This window comes from Phalacrocorax carbo, chromosome 19, assembly GCF_963921805.1.
Source record: "Phalacrocorax carbo chromosome 19, bPhaCar2.1, whole genome shotgun sequence".
In the NCBI taxonomy this organism is placed as follows: domain Eukaryota; kingdom Metazoa; phylum Chordata; class Aves; order Suliformes; family Phalacrocoracidae; genus Phalacrocorax; species Phalacrocorax carbo.
Genome location: NC_087531.1, coordinates 3413138 through 3429514, shown reverse-complemented (window position 1 = coordinate 3429514; position 16377 = coordinate 3413138). Strand labels below are relative to the sequence as shown.

Sequence of the window (16377 nt, the reverse complement as noted above, 5' to 3'; positions counted from 1 at the left end):
TTTTGTCCTTCCTCATAACACCACTTAGCAAAGATGACTGCTTCAATCATGCTAAAATTCAGTGGTCTTAACTGTTTTGATGTGCGAGTGCATTCCAGCAGTAGTAGCATCCCTTTTGAGCCCTGTTCTTGCCTGAAGGATCAAAGTACTGCTATTGTAGGCCTTACGAAAGAGGGGAGAAAAAATGTTGAGGGCTCCCTGTGTGTGGTTTTTTTTTGTTTGTTCATTTTTAGACCTGCTGGTCCCAAATTCTACCTGCCCTTCCAAGGATGACTTCCCTTACAGCTTTTGTCTGAGCCTAGACTAGTGAGTGTAGTTATTCAAATGCTACACCTGATTTCAAAGGTGCTTCTGAACTGAAAAGTCAACAAGTCAATACTACAGATACGTCAGCAAAACTCTGAAGGATATAACTGTGTTTCTTTCAGGCTGTTATGGAATACGTCCAGATTTGGTGAATGAAAGTTGGTCTTGCTCACGGTGCTCAGCCAATGCATGGGCAGCGGTAAGCATCCACTCTTCGGGAGACAAAGGAACACTTACTGTGGGAATTAATTAAATGCTTCAGCAGAGGTGGATGGTGGGAGGGTACAGTTTGCCTTTGCATCCCTGATGTGGTGTAGTGTTTTTTTGGGAAAGAAAGGAAGTCTAGCAGAGCTTTTAGGCCCAGCTCTGAATGGGTTTTGTTTCTACAGGAATGTTGCTTGTGTAATCTCAGGGGAGGAGCTCTTCAGATGACCACTGATGGGCAGTAAGTAATGCTTACTTTTGTCCTTCCATACTGCATCTGATGTTCTAGTGTTGTGAGTTTGGTCTTGATGCTCAGTGTGACAACTAGTTTTGGCATTATGGAGGTAACTGCTACTCACGGGCTTGGCAGGATGAGCTTGAATAAGTGCACTGTCTCACACTCTACGCCAGGCTTCTCAGTAGCAGAGGTAACATGGCTCTGAACGCTGTTAAATCTGGTTTATTCTCAGATTCTCTGAGAAGTATTTTCAGAGAATGTTTAGTATCATGCAAGATCACATGCGCAAGAAGGTTGATCCCTGTTTTTCCAGAGACATTTACCTTGTACGACGGTGATTAACAATCGGTTGGTAACGTTGCCAAGGCTGCCAACCACCATAAATATGCTTTGAAACTGAGGGAGTCAGAGAAATGTTAACTGCCCTCTTGAGTATTTAATTAAAATAATGGTAGACTTTGATTTGTCTCTTCGCTTTTTTTTTTCCAGGTGGATCCATATAATCTGTGCTATTGCTGTCCCCGAGGCCCGTTTTCTCAATGTAATAGAGCGTCATCCTGTGGATATCAGTGCTATTCCAGAGCAGAGATGGAAACTGGTAGGTGTCTTTTACCTGTAGAGAACGTTTGTGAACAAAAGCCAAAAAAAAAGAAAAAGAAAAAGGCTTTAACTAGACAGAAAAACATTTTGTGGGATCATAAAGTAGCTGAGATTGGAGGTGATGTTCTTGCTCTTATTTCCAGCAAATGCCTCAGGAAGCTGTGTCATTTGGGTATCTTCTGAGGTACTATCTCAGTGCTTTGACACACAAACAAGCTGTGATTACCAGACCTGCCTTTGCTCTCTAGGAGTGTGCTCTTACCCTGGGCAGAGCCTAGGACGCCTACCCACCTGACAGTCAGGTCTAACTACCTGAAAGCTTCATTTACTGAAAGTACTGCATAGCGGGAGTGTGAAGGGACGTGGTGACTAGAAAGAAGCTGACACATCGCTGACTTGTTCATCTGTTATTTCATTTGTCTTTCTTTACAACATTTCTCTCTTTCTATCAAGAAATCTCTTGTAGAAATTAATAAACGTATCTTTGTGGCCATGACTGCAAGGCGAGACTGCAAAGATTTTTAATAAAAGTCCAGCTACAACTTATTATTTAGTTGCGTAGCCTCATCTGAGGGATTAGTAACGGATGATTCATTAGCTCAGAGCAATTAATCTTAATGTTAGTTAATGCTCCATCACTATAGTGTGTTATTGCAAAATAAATTGTGCTTTTGCTGCTTTTTTTCGTTCCAAAGTCAGCTGGGTGACAGTTGGGAGTGTGGCACGGGGGAAGGTGATGTAGCAGTGATGCATTGGTTAGCAGTGATGTATTCGTTAACTGCGCAGCTCTTTAGTGCAGACAGCCAAGCCAGGGCCTGGATGAGAGATAGGAAGAATCTCTGTCTGCTTCCAGAGTTATTTCTCTGTTGTGCAAATGTGTTTTGTACACAAATGTGAATGTAAAAAGCATTCATTATTCAGGTGGAGTGATGGAGCGGCATGTTGAGAGTGATAAATCTTGCAGCAGTGGTTCTTTATGGATCATCTGACATTTCCAGCATGTGTCCTCTTCATTACCAGCACTTGTAATGATGAACTAAAAATGCTTTTACACAAGGCTCACTTTTATTGCTTAATGGAGCCTCACAAGGAAACATGACTTAATTCTTTAACTCTTCTGTGGCTACCTTACAATCCTATAGAGCCAGGGCAGTATTAACGTATGTACAACTCTCTTGCTTCATTGTGCTCCGAAGCATTGGCTGTGCCGTCGGAAGCCTCTGCGTGGGCCTACTGTGCATCTTTGTTTCGTTCCTGAATTGAAGCTTCATAGTTTTGTTGACTGCTTCAGTGTTGTCTTCTATTCGCACCTCGTGTTTTCTATGTGTCTCAGGAAAGGTAGAGAATTTTTATATGAAATACCTTGACTTACACAGTCTAATGATGTCATTTACAGGCACCTATTCCTTATATTGAACTTAGCAAGAGCCTGGCTTGTGGCTCAACTCTTGTCAAAGGTTGTCTTTAAGTGCTTCACTTGGAAAGTGTTGGCTTGGATGGTGCTGCACAGTGCTTTGTCATAATCAGAGTAGCTTTTCTAGAGGTGTAATGCTGTTTTATTTCTGCCAGGATCTGTCATGGCTCTGCCAGCAGGGCATGTTGGCTAGTCCAGGTAGCTTTGGACACAGGTTCAGGTCTTGGTCTTGAGTTTCTGTCAGCATGCCAGCACGATCCCTCTGTAAGATGCCCGGTGCTCCCATACAGCTAGCCCAACCGTTGGATGTAAGAAGTAGACTTTCAGCCTAATTACTCTGCGTTCAAGGATGTCATCAGGTAAGTATTGTTGTATTTAGACTGATTATAAAGATCTTTCTGCTCTGGTCTGTAGTTGTGACCACCTTTACAGTATGCGTGCACGCGCCATCAATGTCTGCTGAAAAAAGTTGCTGTTGTCACCATGTATATTGTGGCTTTATGAGGGTCATTTGCCACAGGGGAAAAAGGCAAATAAACTATCCTGAGCTAAAAATTGAAATAGGTTTTAGAGTTATAAACTAGGTAAAGATGAAAAAAGAATTAATCTGGATGGCAGAATGTAAAGTCAGCGGTGCTTATAGCAGCAGCATTGGTGTAGCGTGCGCAGGAGTACAAAGGAAACTTAAATTGGGTAAGATTGTGTGGAGAAACACACTCATGAGCCATCATGGGGAGCTTTAGGATTCTTCTTGGCAATTTGCAGGCAATTCTTGGAGCACGAGTCAGCGGAGGAGTTGGGGGGTGTCCGTTTTTTGGAGGTGTGCAGCGGCATTTAGGAAGATACACTGAGGGTGACTAAAAGGTGGTGGTGATGGATCTGATGGCTTTGGCAGTGGCAGAGTTGCTGCAGTGCTAGATAGAATTAGAGAGATGGCCTTGTTGCTGAAAAAGATGGAAAAGGAGAGAAGGAATGATGTGAAGGCTGAGGACAGTTGAAGTGAATGGATGAAGGTAATGAAGGAAAGAGGGGGGAGGGGTTATCTGGGATTATTTTCTTTTTTTCTTTGTATGTTTGCATTGTTTTACCGTGAGAGGGCTGAGGTAACAAGCAGTTGCAGTGATCTGTTTAAAGAGTATCTCCTGTTCTTCGAGTGTGAACCAGGCCTCCCCTTTCAAGCATAGGCTTTTCAGTCCCGTTGTGGGTATCGCATCATTTTAAAGAATGCAGTTTGCACGCTTCCTGATCAATGGCATATCACAGGCCTGTGCATGTAAATTATTTATGACGTGGAAATTTGGAATAATTAGCTGTCATTCCTCGGTGGAGTAAATGAATTTCAGTGTTCATCATGCAGGAGACAGCCCATTTCTTACTCTCAGCTATGACCTGACTCTCTGGTGTATTTACTCTGACGATTTTTCTCCTGTGCTTTAGACCTCCTCTCTCCCGGCTACCTCCCCTCCCACAGAAGATGGCTTTAAATCTACACGTGCTGCTTTATCACAGCACTTGGCATTGGTGCTTTGGTCTGTCCCATCTCCCACACTTTTACTCCTTCACTCCTTTCACTCCTTCCACCGTCTTCTGCGTTTCAGTCTCACTGTAGCTCATGTTTTTCTTTATCCTTTGATGATATTTGCTCTCAATATTCCATTGGTGTAGCTCTTTTACCTGTCACAAGGAGTTTGGTTTGCCACTGGGGTGTCATTAGGTGCATGCTAATCCTTCTGGCTTGGGAGAATCCTGTTTGCATCAATAAAGGCAGATTCCTGATACTGGAGGGTTAATGCTCCCTTGCGAGGTGGTATTGAGCACACTGTATATCAGCAGTTGTCCCTGCTGGCAGGAGAATTAGGTATTGACAGTTTAATAATGAGATCTCATTGCTATTGACTTGCTTTCAGTGCCATGTTCCCACTGTGCACTTTGCTGTGGTGCTTATCTGGCTTTTGAACATGGTTTCCAGAGAGATAAAGGCATAGCTTATTAAATACTAAAAAACACATTCTGGTAACACTAAGGCCCTGGCTTTGAATTTCCTGGCTTTTGTTAGTTTACTTAAAAAGGCCAAATTAATCTTTGGTGTAAACATACTGAGTTCAGTTAATTCACAGGAAGTGAATTTGATTTATTTCATATGCACGCGGGGCAGACCCCCGTGAGGGACGGGTGATTTTGCACAGAAATGGGGAAGAACTCGTCTCCCTTTCTTTTGCATGTTTTGCTTTCAAGGAAAAGAGAAATAGTCTTTGGAGAAGGAGTGCTCTTTTGTTTGCCTCGGCAATGTGTTGCAGCTAGCGCAAGCTGGACCCTGGTCCGTGGCTGTGATAAGACACATAAAACGCAACATTGGAATTTGGCAATTCTTGTTTTGCGTTTACTGGGTGGTTTGTAGGATGATACTGCTCTTCATGTTTTTGAGGGTGTGCTTTTAAGTTAGCTCAGACCTAGAAGCAGAGTGAGTTTGTACTTCTGGGGGTTGTGTTGGTTTATTGTGTGATATCAGGCAGCTTACGTTACATGTCTAATCCCATGGGATGTAGTAATTCATACGGATCTTAAAATTGAGGTCGTGTTCTGTAATGTTGCATACTTTGAGCACTGCTTTAACGGGAGTGAGGTAAACGGGAGTGAGGTAAACGAGAGGCCATGAAGAGTGAAAGAGGGGAAGAAGGGCTCTGTTTAATATCAGATGCTGCAGAGAGAAGAAGAATCTGTCATTCATAGTATCACAGTATGTTTATAGGACACTTATGTTTACATGATGGATTGGGAGGGAGGCAGGTCAAACCTGGGGGGCAGTGGCAGGAACAAACCAGTGTAACGTGCTTTGGAGACGGTAATCTGAAATGGGCACTAAAAATTACTGCTTTTCTGTCCCTCCTTATATGTGGAAATTATTTCTTTGTAATAAATAAATTACATAGCTGTATAGTCAGATTCATGGGCATATAATATCTCCCAGGATTTTATTTATATGAGCCACTCATTCTAACAAGTAAAATGCATGTTCATCTCATGGGTGTGATATTCATTTTTCCCTGACTTGCCTTGTCCAAGCCTCAGCTAAAGTAAAGAAGCTGCCATCGATCAGTGACAGACTTAAACCGCTAAAAGCTAAGGACGGTGTTTCCAGATAGTTCCCTGGAAACATTACACAGGTGTCCAACTTAAACGCCTTTAGATTGGGATTCCTAAAACCTGGCCCTCTGTATTTCTGAGGGGCTGGAAACAAGAATATGGTGCTGTCAGGGAATGAGGAAATGTATCTCATGTCCCACTGACACCTAACGCTTGCTGCCGAGGCTGCAGTGCCATAAAGCTTCTGAAATTTAGCTTTGAAAAAAATTGAGATGTCTCTTTAAAGTAGTCACACTTAAGTTGATTACCTGCCCCCCCTAAGTGCTGTCTGATTAGATTGGCCTAGTAACTGGATCTGCTTTGCAGAAAACAAGTTTTAAAAATACTGAAATATTTCATACCTTCCCCCCCCCTCCCCACCCCCCGTAATTCTGGTGTTTCGTATGATGTTTTTAGTTCTTCTGTTTGCAGAACAGTGACTGAATTATCTACAGTAGCTAATCTGACACTGATACCAATAAAATATTTACAGTTGATATGTTTGTGTGTGTAAAATAGACATGCAATATTTTTGTCCCATTATATAAAATTATATTATCTTAGATCTAATAGGTATAATGTTCCGTTAAATATAGTAGCACAAATTATTGCACAGTTATTCTGTGTTCTGTTCTTTCAAAAATCGAAAACATCATTTTTCCAGCAGCGTATCTGTGAAGATCCAACTGCTGTTGGAATTAACATAGGTACATTTCATATATCTAAGGAGGATGAGCATTGAGCTGTAGCAGTTCTCTAACACCACCGACATGTGTTTTCCTGTTTTGCCCTCCCTTTCTCTCGGCCCTCCAGTGAGCATAGTCTCAAATTGGATTTAAGCCTGCTTCACTGTCCAGCGTGGTTCTGGAGGGCTGAGCTACTGGTAGACGTTGTCGTGTTCAAGGCAATGATAAGTCAGTATCTGCTGTAGTGTCTTGGCTTACTAGTGGTTGTAGGCAAGTGTATGTGGGCGGTTCTGGAAGCATTGGACTTTTGACCTCTCAGCAGTGAACATCGCCGTTTTTGGCCGTGGCTTCTGGACTCCTGACACTAATGATACGGACTTTTCCACCGTGTCAGGTATCGGGGTGCCAGACGTTGTGTTAAAGCTGCTGTTGATCTGCCTGCATCATCTGGCCGTGTTCCTTTTCAGAAATGCGTGTACTGTCGGAAACGGATGAAGAAAGTGTCTGGTGCCTGCATCCAGTGCTCCTACGAGCACTGCTCCACGTCCTTCCATGTGACCTGTGCGCACGCAGCCGGAGTGCCCATGGAGCCAGATGACTGGCCTTATGTCGTGTCCATCACTTGCTTCAAACACAAAGCAGCTAACCAGAATGTAAGTGGTTTGGGTTTGGTTTGGGGTTTTGGTTTGCTTTTTGGTGTTTGGGGTTGGTTGTTTTTTTGTAGAACGGTTTTTCTGCGCCTGGACTTTTGACGCAGCTTTTATGATTGCAAATTATTCCTTTTTCTCTATAATGCAGATTCAGTTTCGAAGGGAGGTGACCCTTGGACAGACTGTGATCACAAAGAACCGGAACGGACTCTACTACAGATGTAAAGTAATCGGCATGACGACACAGACTTTCTATGAAGTGAACTTTGATGATGGTTCATACAGTGACAACGTTTACCCAGAAAGCATTATTGTAAGCAGCTCTCTGCGGAGACTATTACCACTATAGATGAGTACAAAGTGTAGTGTGTGCATTCCTCTTCTGCGTGCTTTGGGGTGGAGCCATGAAGTAAAAGAAAAGTTGCTGCTTGCATAGCAAATCTCATACTGCTCTTCATTACTGTTGTTCTTGTTTATGACATCTCATTTCACTTTTTTGTTCCTTTACAAAGATGTGATTTTGCTGTATGCAGATGACTTAGCAGAAAGCAATTGTTTGTTTTAAGTTGCATCCTATTTGGTTTGTGGTTGAATGATCTTGTATTTTTCAACTGACAAGTGTGGTTCATGGGGGAAGCAGATTGTAAGCACTTCTGGTCCAAAACGGGGAATTCACTTAATAGAAGGAGTGTCTAGAAGAGGCTGCCCTGTCAACTCATGCATTCTCTTCCTGATTGTGCCATTGAATCACTATGTGAAACATAGAAGCTCACCCACTTGTTTTTGTTGATAGAGGAGATCCGATGTTTTGGGATTCGTTACGAGAGGCTTCCTAGAACTCAGTACTGTCACCAGAAGGAGGGGCGAGCATTTATTTCTGGTCTCTTAGTGTTTTTGTTTGAGATGACTGCACTTAATCACAAGTGCAGAAGCTTTCTTCTACTTCATTATAGTGCTATGTAGCAACTTTGCTGAGCAGCGATTTTAACAGACCTAGTTCTTGAGCTTTGTTGGTGTTGGCTGTCTGACCTCTTTCACTCTGTCTTCAGAGCAGAGACTGTATCCAAATGGGACCCCCTCCAGAGGGTGAGTTGGTTCAACTGCAGTGGACAGATGGAATCATTTATAAGGCCAAGTTTATTGCAGCCCAGATCAGTCAGATTTACCAGGTGAGTATGGAAGAATAGCCACATACTTCACGTCAACGTCTCTGATTGTTTCTTGAATTGTATAGCTGACTGGCGTTGAGCGCTTGCTCTGGTCATGAAGGGAGGATTTGTCTTCTGAAATTAATACTGCTGGGAGTCTAAAGAGAAATATGGTGTTAAAATAGGATCACGGTGTCAGTTTTGTGTGGCAGAATGTGGATGTATGGATTGACATATGTCTAGACTGTATCTGCTTTTAAAATATAAAATAAAGTTGCCCTTTTCCTTATAGCTCAGGTCTGACTTGGGTCAAAAGTGACCTACATGAGCTACTCTCTGATGGCTGTCCTGTGGCTGGAGCTGAGCTCGTCCTCTGTAGTTCCCCATGAGCCAATATCTACATAATTACAGCTTTCCTTGATGCTTTGAGAGGAAGTAAGGGAAACGATGGGTCAGGAGAGTACTTCAAGGCAGGGAATGGGAAGGTACTTTGTGGAGCAACAGCAGCGTGTGGGAATAAAGTCCTGCCGCTGTTGTGTGAGGAATTAGAAACCTTCAATCTCTAGTCTCATACACTCTCTCCATCTCTGTTTTTAAGGTGAGAAAACCAGCAGCCAGTTGGTTTTTTGGTCTTTGAGTCTGTTCCACATATGGGATTTTTGGTTTTTTTGGAAGGTTGTAATATTAAAGGAAGATTTAACCTGGTACACAGTCCTAGTATTTCAGCACAGAAGGTTTTATAAACTGCAAGTACATTCATTTGATTAAATCCTTTTTAAATGGTACCAAGAAGTTTAAAGTGATTTGGAAAGTATACTTTTTGCGCATCCTTTTCAAAAATATATGCCGAAATTTGCAAATAATAATCATTTTTACGAGATTAATGCCTCTGGACAAAAGGCAGAGGAAGTCACGTCTTGTATCTGTTCGAAATGGGGTTCTGATTTCTATCCTTTCTGCACAGAGTGTTCCCTGCCTATGTGCGGAGAGCACGATAATCCACCCTGTCAGTTAGCCGTCTTTTTGGTGTGTATAATGGATGTTAACTGCTTCAGAGAAGATGGGGTCTGAGGTGACCCTGGTTATGAATAAGTACAATATATAGTTCCATAAAGATCTATTGTTATATGCATGCTTTCCAGTTTAATCACAGTATAGGAAATTGCCATTGATTTCTCGAAGGTACAATAACTTGAAATAGGCTATTCCACTGATAGTGCCAGATGACAGAAAAATATGCACGAGGAGCCTGTGTTTTTTCAAATCATGCAGTTACCTATAGGTAAAGCTCTTCTCCATGGGGAAAATAGCCTGAGCAGCTTTCCACAGTCGTTCTCCATGTAGATACTTTTTCAGTACTTACGGTGCATCTCTTTATCTGTTTTGGAATAGGATTATATTAAAAACACAAATTATTTTGTTATGAAATAAGCGTGCTTATAGGAAGACAGTGTGGATTAGCTTTTGCATTTTAAACTTGGCTTATTTTGCAGTAGCTTCCCAGTTCAGATCTCTAAGCCTGTATTTTGTGTGCTAAGATGAAATGTGTATATTTAAAAAAAAATTTTGAGCCCAAATGACTGCCTTGTAACTTGCTCTAGTGTATGTTCGTAACGGGTCTAACCCATATTGGTGATTTGGAACTTACACCATCACAGGGTGGTTGGACCTTGTTTATTTAGGACTGCACAGCTGTGAACCCTGCCTTCCTACTGCAAGTTGGGCTCGTGTAGCGGACATGGCAGGCAGCAATCTGCTCGTGCCTCGGCTGTTAAACTTTGTAATTCGTGTTCCCTTCTGACTCTTACGGTAGCGACGCTCTGTAAAACAGAGAGTAAATGGGACCAGTAGCATCTTAAACCACCTCAGCAGGGTTCTGCCAAGCTCACCTTCCAAAGCCTGTTCTCCCACCTGCCTAGTTATTACAGCTGGTGTGCGCTGCTCAGTTAAGGGACCTCGGCAGGCATCGCTGAGCTTGCATAACTGATGAGCTACAAGACCTGGGCAGCACAGGAGGAGTCCAGAGCTTTCCTCTGAATTTGTCCAGTCTGAACCTGACATCCCATATTAAGCTGTGGTGTATATTCTTCTGCATTATCCAGAAAAGCATAAGTAGTCTTGAGCGAAGGAAATGAGAATCTCTTTAAGACTTCTAATAGTTTTAACATTTTTACGTGCACGTTGCCATGAATAAACATTCCTGTAACATCTGATGCATAATTCATGATATAATCAGTGCTTAGCAAAAAAGGTTTGACGTGAGGAGATACCACCATTTTTTGTACCTGGCTGACTATTTCTGCTTGTTAAAATACAAATGTATTTCAGTAGCTGGAGTTGTTTCCTTGACACGTGAAAATGCTTTGTTTAAGATGAAAGAAACTCTTATTACCATATTGCCTGAATACAGGGCTGCCTTTTATTGTAGTGAAAAGCTGTTTTTTTCAGGATTTGAATCAAAAATCAGTGGAAATCTCTAGAGCTCTGACTGGGAGGAGGGAGCGGAGGTGCTGGTCCAGCCGTAGTACAGACATTTTAGGATCTACAGGAGCACTGAGTGAAACCACTTGGGCCAGATAAGACGGGTGCCTGAGCAGCACTGAAACCAGCACTGTTTGGGTTCAGCATCCATAACGCAACGTCAGGATGCTCATTCCGCAGCAATCGTGGAGACGTGAAGTGCCAAGAACAGGGGATCACCCGTGGGAGCTGGCCCCTGGCGCTTCCTTGGCCTTCCCATGAAGGGACCACATGTGGCACAGTCTGGGAAGGGACTGTTGAGGTACTGTAAATGTAGAGGCCAAGTTCTTATCTCATCTTCTGCCTGTTCTACAGGTCGAGTTTGAAGACGGTTCCCAACTAATGGTAAAGCGTGGTGATATTTATACCTTGGAGGAAGAGCTCCCCAAGAGAGTGAAGTCTCGCCTGGTGGGTATCAAAGCAACAGACACGGTAGAATGGCTGTGACTTGCAATACTCCTTCACATCTTCTTAGCGATTTGTTTAGACATCAGGTGAATGCAGCCTCCAGTTTCTGTGGCTATAAAACCACTTGTCATTCACAAAATAAATAGAGTAGAAGAAATCCTTGATATAAATGCTTGAGAAGCATTTAAATGGTTTTCCCTTTCACATGCTCAGGTCTGATTTTTGTTTTCTCTGGTTAAAAGATTATGTTCATATCATGTTCATATGAATTTAGCTACACGGACTGCCGTTCTGTCTGAATGCCGCCTTTCGTCAGAAGTGAGGTGAACTGATCTACAGCTAAGCAGTTGCTGGAGAACCAACCAGTGACATGGGGCCAACCCCCTGTTTCTCACCAAATAGGAGATGCAGAATTTAGCTCTTAATCTAAAAGATCAGGCTGTCTTTAACTGCATATAACGGGATAATTGACCCTAGAAAATATGAGGGATTTATTTCATGGCTTTTTTGGTTCCAGATTTGCCGGGTATTTCCAAACCTGGTTCTTTAACCTTTAAAGCCACCTCATTTAAACAAGTTATGAGACTGGTTTCTGCGCAAATGGAGAATATACAGGTTTTTTCATTCTAAATGTCTGTTATGTTGGCCGCTGCAGGACAGGGACGGATCCAGAGAGTTACCTGCGATAAGGTTGTGGGCTTCTGTCTCTTTTACAAGTCAGAAACCTTCCCGTAAGAATATATGAATTGCTGTGCCAAGTTAAACGAATGATTCACCGGCCCTGTGAATCCGTGGCTGCCAGCAGTGTGTGAGGTGCCCATCGTCAGGGGTGGTGCCAGGCACTGCTGTGGAAGGATTGATGGCGGTTTGGAGGAAACTTATGTTTGCCTGTGCCTGAAATCTTTGAGGGTTTTACCCAAAAGATACTTGTCAAATGCTTTCTCTGTATGTAATGTAATGTAACTCTGGATGGCTTCTCCATCTTGTTTGAGGTTGTTTATCTCATTAAGACCTCATGGCATAAATTTTAGAGGTTAATAATTTACCTTGTTATCCTTGAAAGGCCAGAAGGTGGCAAAGAAGCACCTTAGAATTAGTTTCTAAGATGTGCACAATATTCCAGTTTACTTAAGCTTGTCTAATAATAAAGACAACATATTGGAGCCCTGAAATACGGGATTTGGAAAGAAACGTACTCTCTGCAGCGGAGACATCCAGGCTTCATAACAGTTCCAGAGAAAGGAATGCAAGTTGGAAAGTGAATAGAAAGTTTCGAGTCTGGCTGAAAGCTAAAGCTTCTCTCATGAACTTTCTGCTGCCAGAAGTGTTAAGACTGTGGAAGTGATGCTCACAGTGCTTTAACGTAGAGCGGTGGAACAAAGTGATAGATGATGATAATTTCTACCAAGAAATGCATCTCATTTGAGAGTGTAAAAGCAGGACGAACAGAGCAATTGTTTGTACAGTGATCCCCACATACTTTCTCTGGGTCTTTTTTTTTTTTAAAGACATTAGGGAAGCTCCCATTTCCTCTGTGCTTCTGCTAGGAATGAATAACCTGAAGAGGCAGAGGAGGATAGGAGTACACAGAGAATTGGCAAGGCAGGAGCTGAAGTGAAAGATATTCTGAAACAGAAGGAAGGCGACTCAAGGGTTTCTCGTTCCAGTTTGGTTTCAGAAGCCCAGCGTTTTTAATTTCAGCTGGGTGCTTTGCATGTTTCGGAGTTCATATTTTCTACAGAAATACTCCGAACCAAATTGTTCGCTTGCTGTCCCTGTGGTCTTGTTACGCAGGCGTGCTCCGTGGTTTGCACCCGTATCTCTCCCTGTTTTCCTGCTGTGCCTCTAACGATTGTACTTTCGTGTCTCCTGCAGTCCCTCAGCACTGGGGCCCCTCAGGAAGATGTGTTTTCGGGAGATGAAGTGAGAGCAGCCAAGCGCCCCCGGCTGGGGAATTCAAGAAATCCCGAAGAATACGGACAAAACGCAGATTACTTGGCCTTTATGGAGAGCCTGTTGCAGACACAGTACCAACCTGGAACTCAGAGCAACATGTTTTAACCAGGAATAATTAAAAATATGAAATTAACCTTTTTCAAGCCTGCAGAAAAATAAACTGTGGAATAGAAGACCATCCTCGTGCAATAGCCTGCTGTGAATTCCTTTCATCTACTCTTGGTTTGGATGGCAAGAAAATCCCGTCTGGCTGCACGCTACCTCTCCTTTGCCAGACGTTGCTGACCAGCAGTTGGGAGCTTGAAAAACCTTCAGACAGCATTTCACATGGAGACTTTGGAAGTTTGTACTAACGGAGCTTTGTGACTGGGTCCTTTTTATGAGGCTTGGAAAGGGTTAAAATTTGTCAAAATGACTTTTTAAAATATGTCAAACTTTTGTCTTTAAAGGTGCTATTACATTGACTACTGAAGCAGCCTTTGGAATTGTGTTTTCTGTATATAGACGTCACCTTTGTGAATTTTCTATAAAGGAGCATTATTAAAAAAAAAAAGCAAACAAAAATAGGAAAACAAAAGTTTCCATAAAACATTTTTCTAGATTATGGCTTTAAAACACAAAATAAACAAAAATCCTCCCCCCTTGTCCCCAAATGAAATGTGACTAACATTACGGTGGGGAGAGAGAGAAGCAAGAGCAGATGTCCTGGAAAGTTCTGGGTTCCTTTTTTGTAAAGAAACACTTTGTAAGCTGGGGAAGATGGGGAAAGAAATGTTTCATAGCCGGGATGTTTCTTACCGTTAGTTCTCTTAAAGACATGTGATAGTTACGTGCATTTCTGCCGTGTCACCAGGAAGGGGCTTCGGGAAGAAATGGCCAGGTTTTGGTCATTCTTGTCATCTTCCTTCCCCATCTTTGCCATTACAGTTGCTTTCTAGTTAAAAATCAGCATGGCTTTCAGTTACAATACGCCACTTGGTTTTGGCAAGTGTTCTGTTGCTGCTTCTTGTGTTAGTTCCTTTATGAGCCATACCCCTTCCCCACTGCAGGCTGGAGCGACGAGGGATTGCTCTGGCTCTCCAGTAGGCATGCCTCCCATAGGAACTTTATTCTTTTCTTTGTCTTCTCTTTTTGGTTTTTTTTTTGTTTTTTTCAAGTTGTGTTCCTTACAGTTGTGAGAATCATTCCATGACAGAAGCCTGGGAGGTGTTTGTATGTTTTTCTTTTGTCCTATTAAAGAAGAAATTCCCCAAACATCTCTGATTGTTGTGACATCCTTTACTTAAGTGAAGACTGAGCCTTTGAGCTACTCCTGGGGAGGAGGAATGCAAGCCCTTCATTTGATTGGACTCAGTTCGCTGAGAATTGAACAAGCATTAAAGGCAAAAACAAATCCTAAATATTGAGTGGGCAGCTCCCACTTGAGCACTTGAAAAGAACCTCCATTTGAAGAACTGTTACGGAGCAGCGTTTTGTAAAAGCCTGATCCCAAACCCTGCCGAAGTCACTGGAAAGTCTTCCACTCTCCTTGGAGGACCTCTGTCAATTCAGAGGGACAGAAAAAGACAGCCCTAGTACGGAGCTGGGATGGGGACGTGGCTTCCACGGTGTCTGGGTGAAGGGGGGCAAGGGTACATCGTACCACTCACCTCAATGCCTTGGCCTGGCAGAAGCCGCTGTGAGATAGAGCTATCCAGAATGCTGCACAGCAAACTTTTCCACTTAATTCCCTGAAATTACTGGACAGAGACAATATTCTTTCCTTTTTTTTTTTATTTAAGCCCCTTTGCTCTGTGGAGAGGTTTTCAAGCAACGCTATAGCTAGATCTTTAAGGGAATAAGTGGGAAGGATTTGTGGGCTAGCAGATGGTAGATTAGCATCTTAAGAGACTCGATGGGTATTAAACTGCCCTAGTGAAAGAGTGGAGATAGAATAAAGCAATTTTTTTTAAAATTTTTATTTTTGTTCTCCCTTGAGAGAATTGGAGTTCCTTTTATTTCTTACTGCCTCTGCTACGGGTTATTTTCTTTGTGTGTGCGTGTCTGTGCACGCGTGTGTGTATGTAAGACATTTGAAACAGGTTTTTTTTTATTTCTGAGTTTTTGATGTTTTCAATAGAATAAAAAACAAACTGAGACTAATAAAAGTTTTAAAAATTGGCAAGGTTCTTAAAAGCCTCGGTTGTTACTCCTACATAGCTGTCTCCTGTCGGTTAAGACATGATTTAGTAGAAAACTTGCTTGTATAAAAAAATAAGAATGTTGCCAGGCCACAAGAGAAATATTTAAAGCAACTGCAAGAGAATTTGAACAGCAGAGGATTTTTTTTGGAGGTGGGAGGGGAAGGGTGGGATGGGATGAGTAGTGGTGGGCAATGGGGAATTTCCTCTGCATGTTAAAGTCCTGACTGAAATAGCACCATTGCTGTATTCATATGTAGTACCTTTTTAAAATACTATTTATATTGTAAAAACAAAGTGTGTTTCCTCACCCCATATTCAGACGATGAGTTATGTTTAAATGTGAACCTAGAACTGTAGAATGCCCTTCCATGTTGGAGGGGCTCTCCCTTTTTGTTCATTTTTAAATCCCGCCTCTTGGTTTAGAATGACTTGTGCAGATTATCTATAATGACCATATTGATGGCCTCTGTGCATCAGACTATTGAAAAGGAAATAGGAAATGCGCATTCCTACCCTCCCCTTCCTCCAGTGAAATATATTTGTAAGTGTCTGATTATGTGCTATAAAAATAATGATTTTTTTTTACCCTCCCCCTAGATTAAGGATGTGATGTATTTTTTGCATATTTTTTCCTCTGCCTCTAGGTTCATGATGAATTAAAGGCTGTTGAGCACTTCAGAATTACACTTTCTGGGGGGTTGAAGTCTCGTCATTTCTAAGTTTAAAGTCTTTTGTACTGCAGGAGGAGGTGGCTCCCAGGTCCGATGGGTAAAGCTGGCTGATAAAACTGAGCCAAGAGGAGCTGCGACTGAAGAAGAATATGCTCTTTCCTTCCTCTCTGTTAGCCATGCAGAAGAGGTCTGTCACTGCGCCCCTTCCCAGAACTCAGAACCAAGCTTGCAAAGTGTTTTTGTCCAAGGTCCCGGATTTGCTCCAGCTGG

General features: G+C 42.4%; 1 protein-coding gene across 3 annotated transcripts in view; it reads left to right on the top strand.

Annotated features, from left to right (window-relative positions):
* Positions 1–16120, top strand: part of KDM4B (lysine demethylase 4B) — a 109090-nt gene extending 92970 nt beyond the window's left edge. For all 3 annotated transcript variants that reach the window (XM_064469607.1, XM_064469608.1, XM_064469609.1), the window contains 8 exons: positions 429–505; positions 696–751; positions 1238–1346; positions 7039–7224; positions 7370–7534; positions 8271–8390; positions 11205–11297; positions 13173–16120. In XM_064469607.1, the coding sequence (XP_064325677.1) occupies positions 429–505; positions 696–751; positions 1238–1346; positions 7039–7224; positions 7370–7534; positions 8271–8390; positions 11205–11297; positions 13173–13358 (992 nt within the window). In that variant the 3' untranslated portion in view covers positions 13359–16120. The remainder of the gene's footprint in view (positions 1–428; positions 506–695; positions 752–1237; positions 1347–7038; positions 7225–7369; positions 7535–8270; positions 8391–11204; positions 11298–13172) is intronic.
* The last annotated feature ends 257 nt before the right edge of the window (positions 16121–16377 follow it).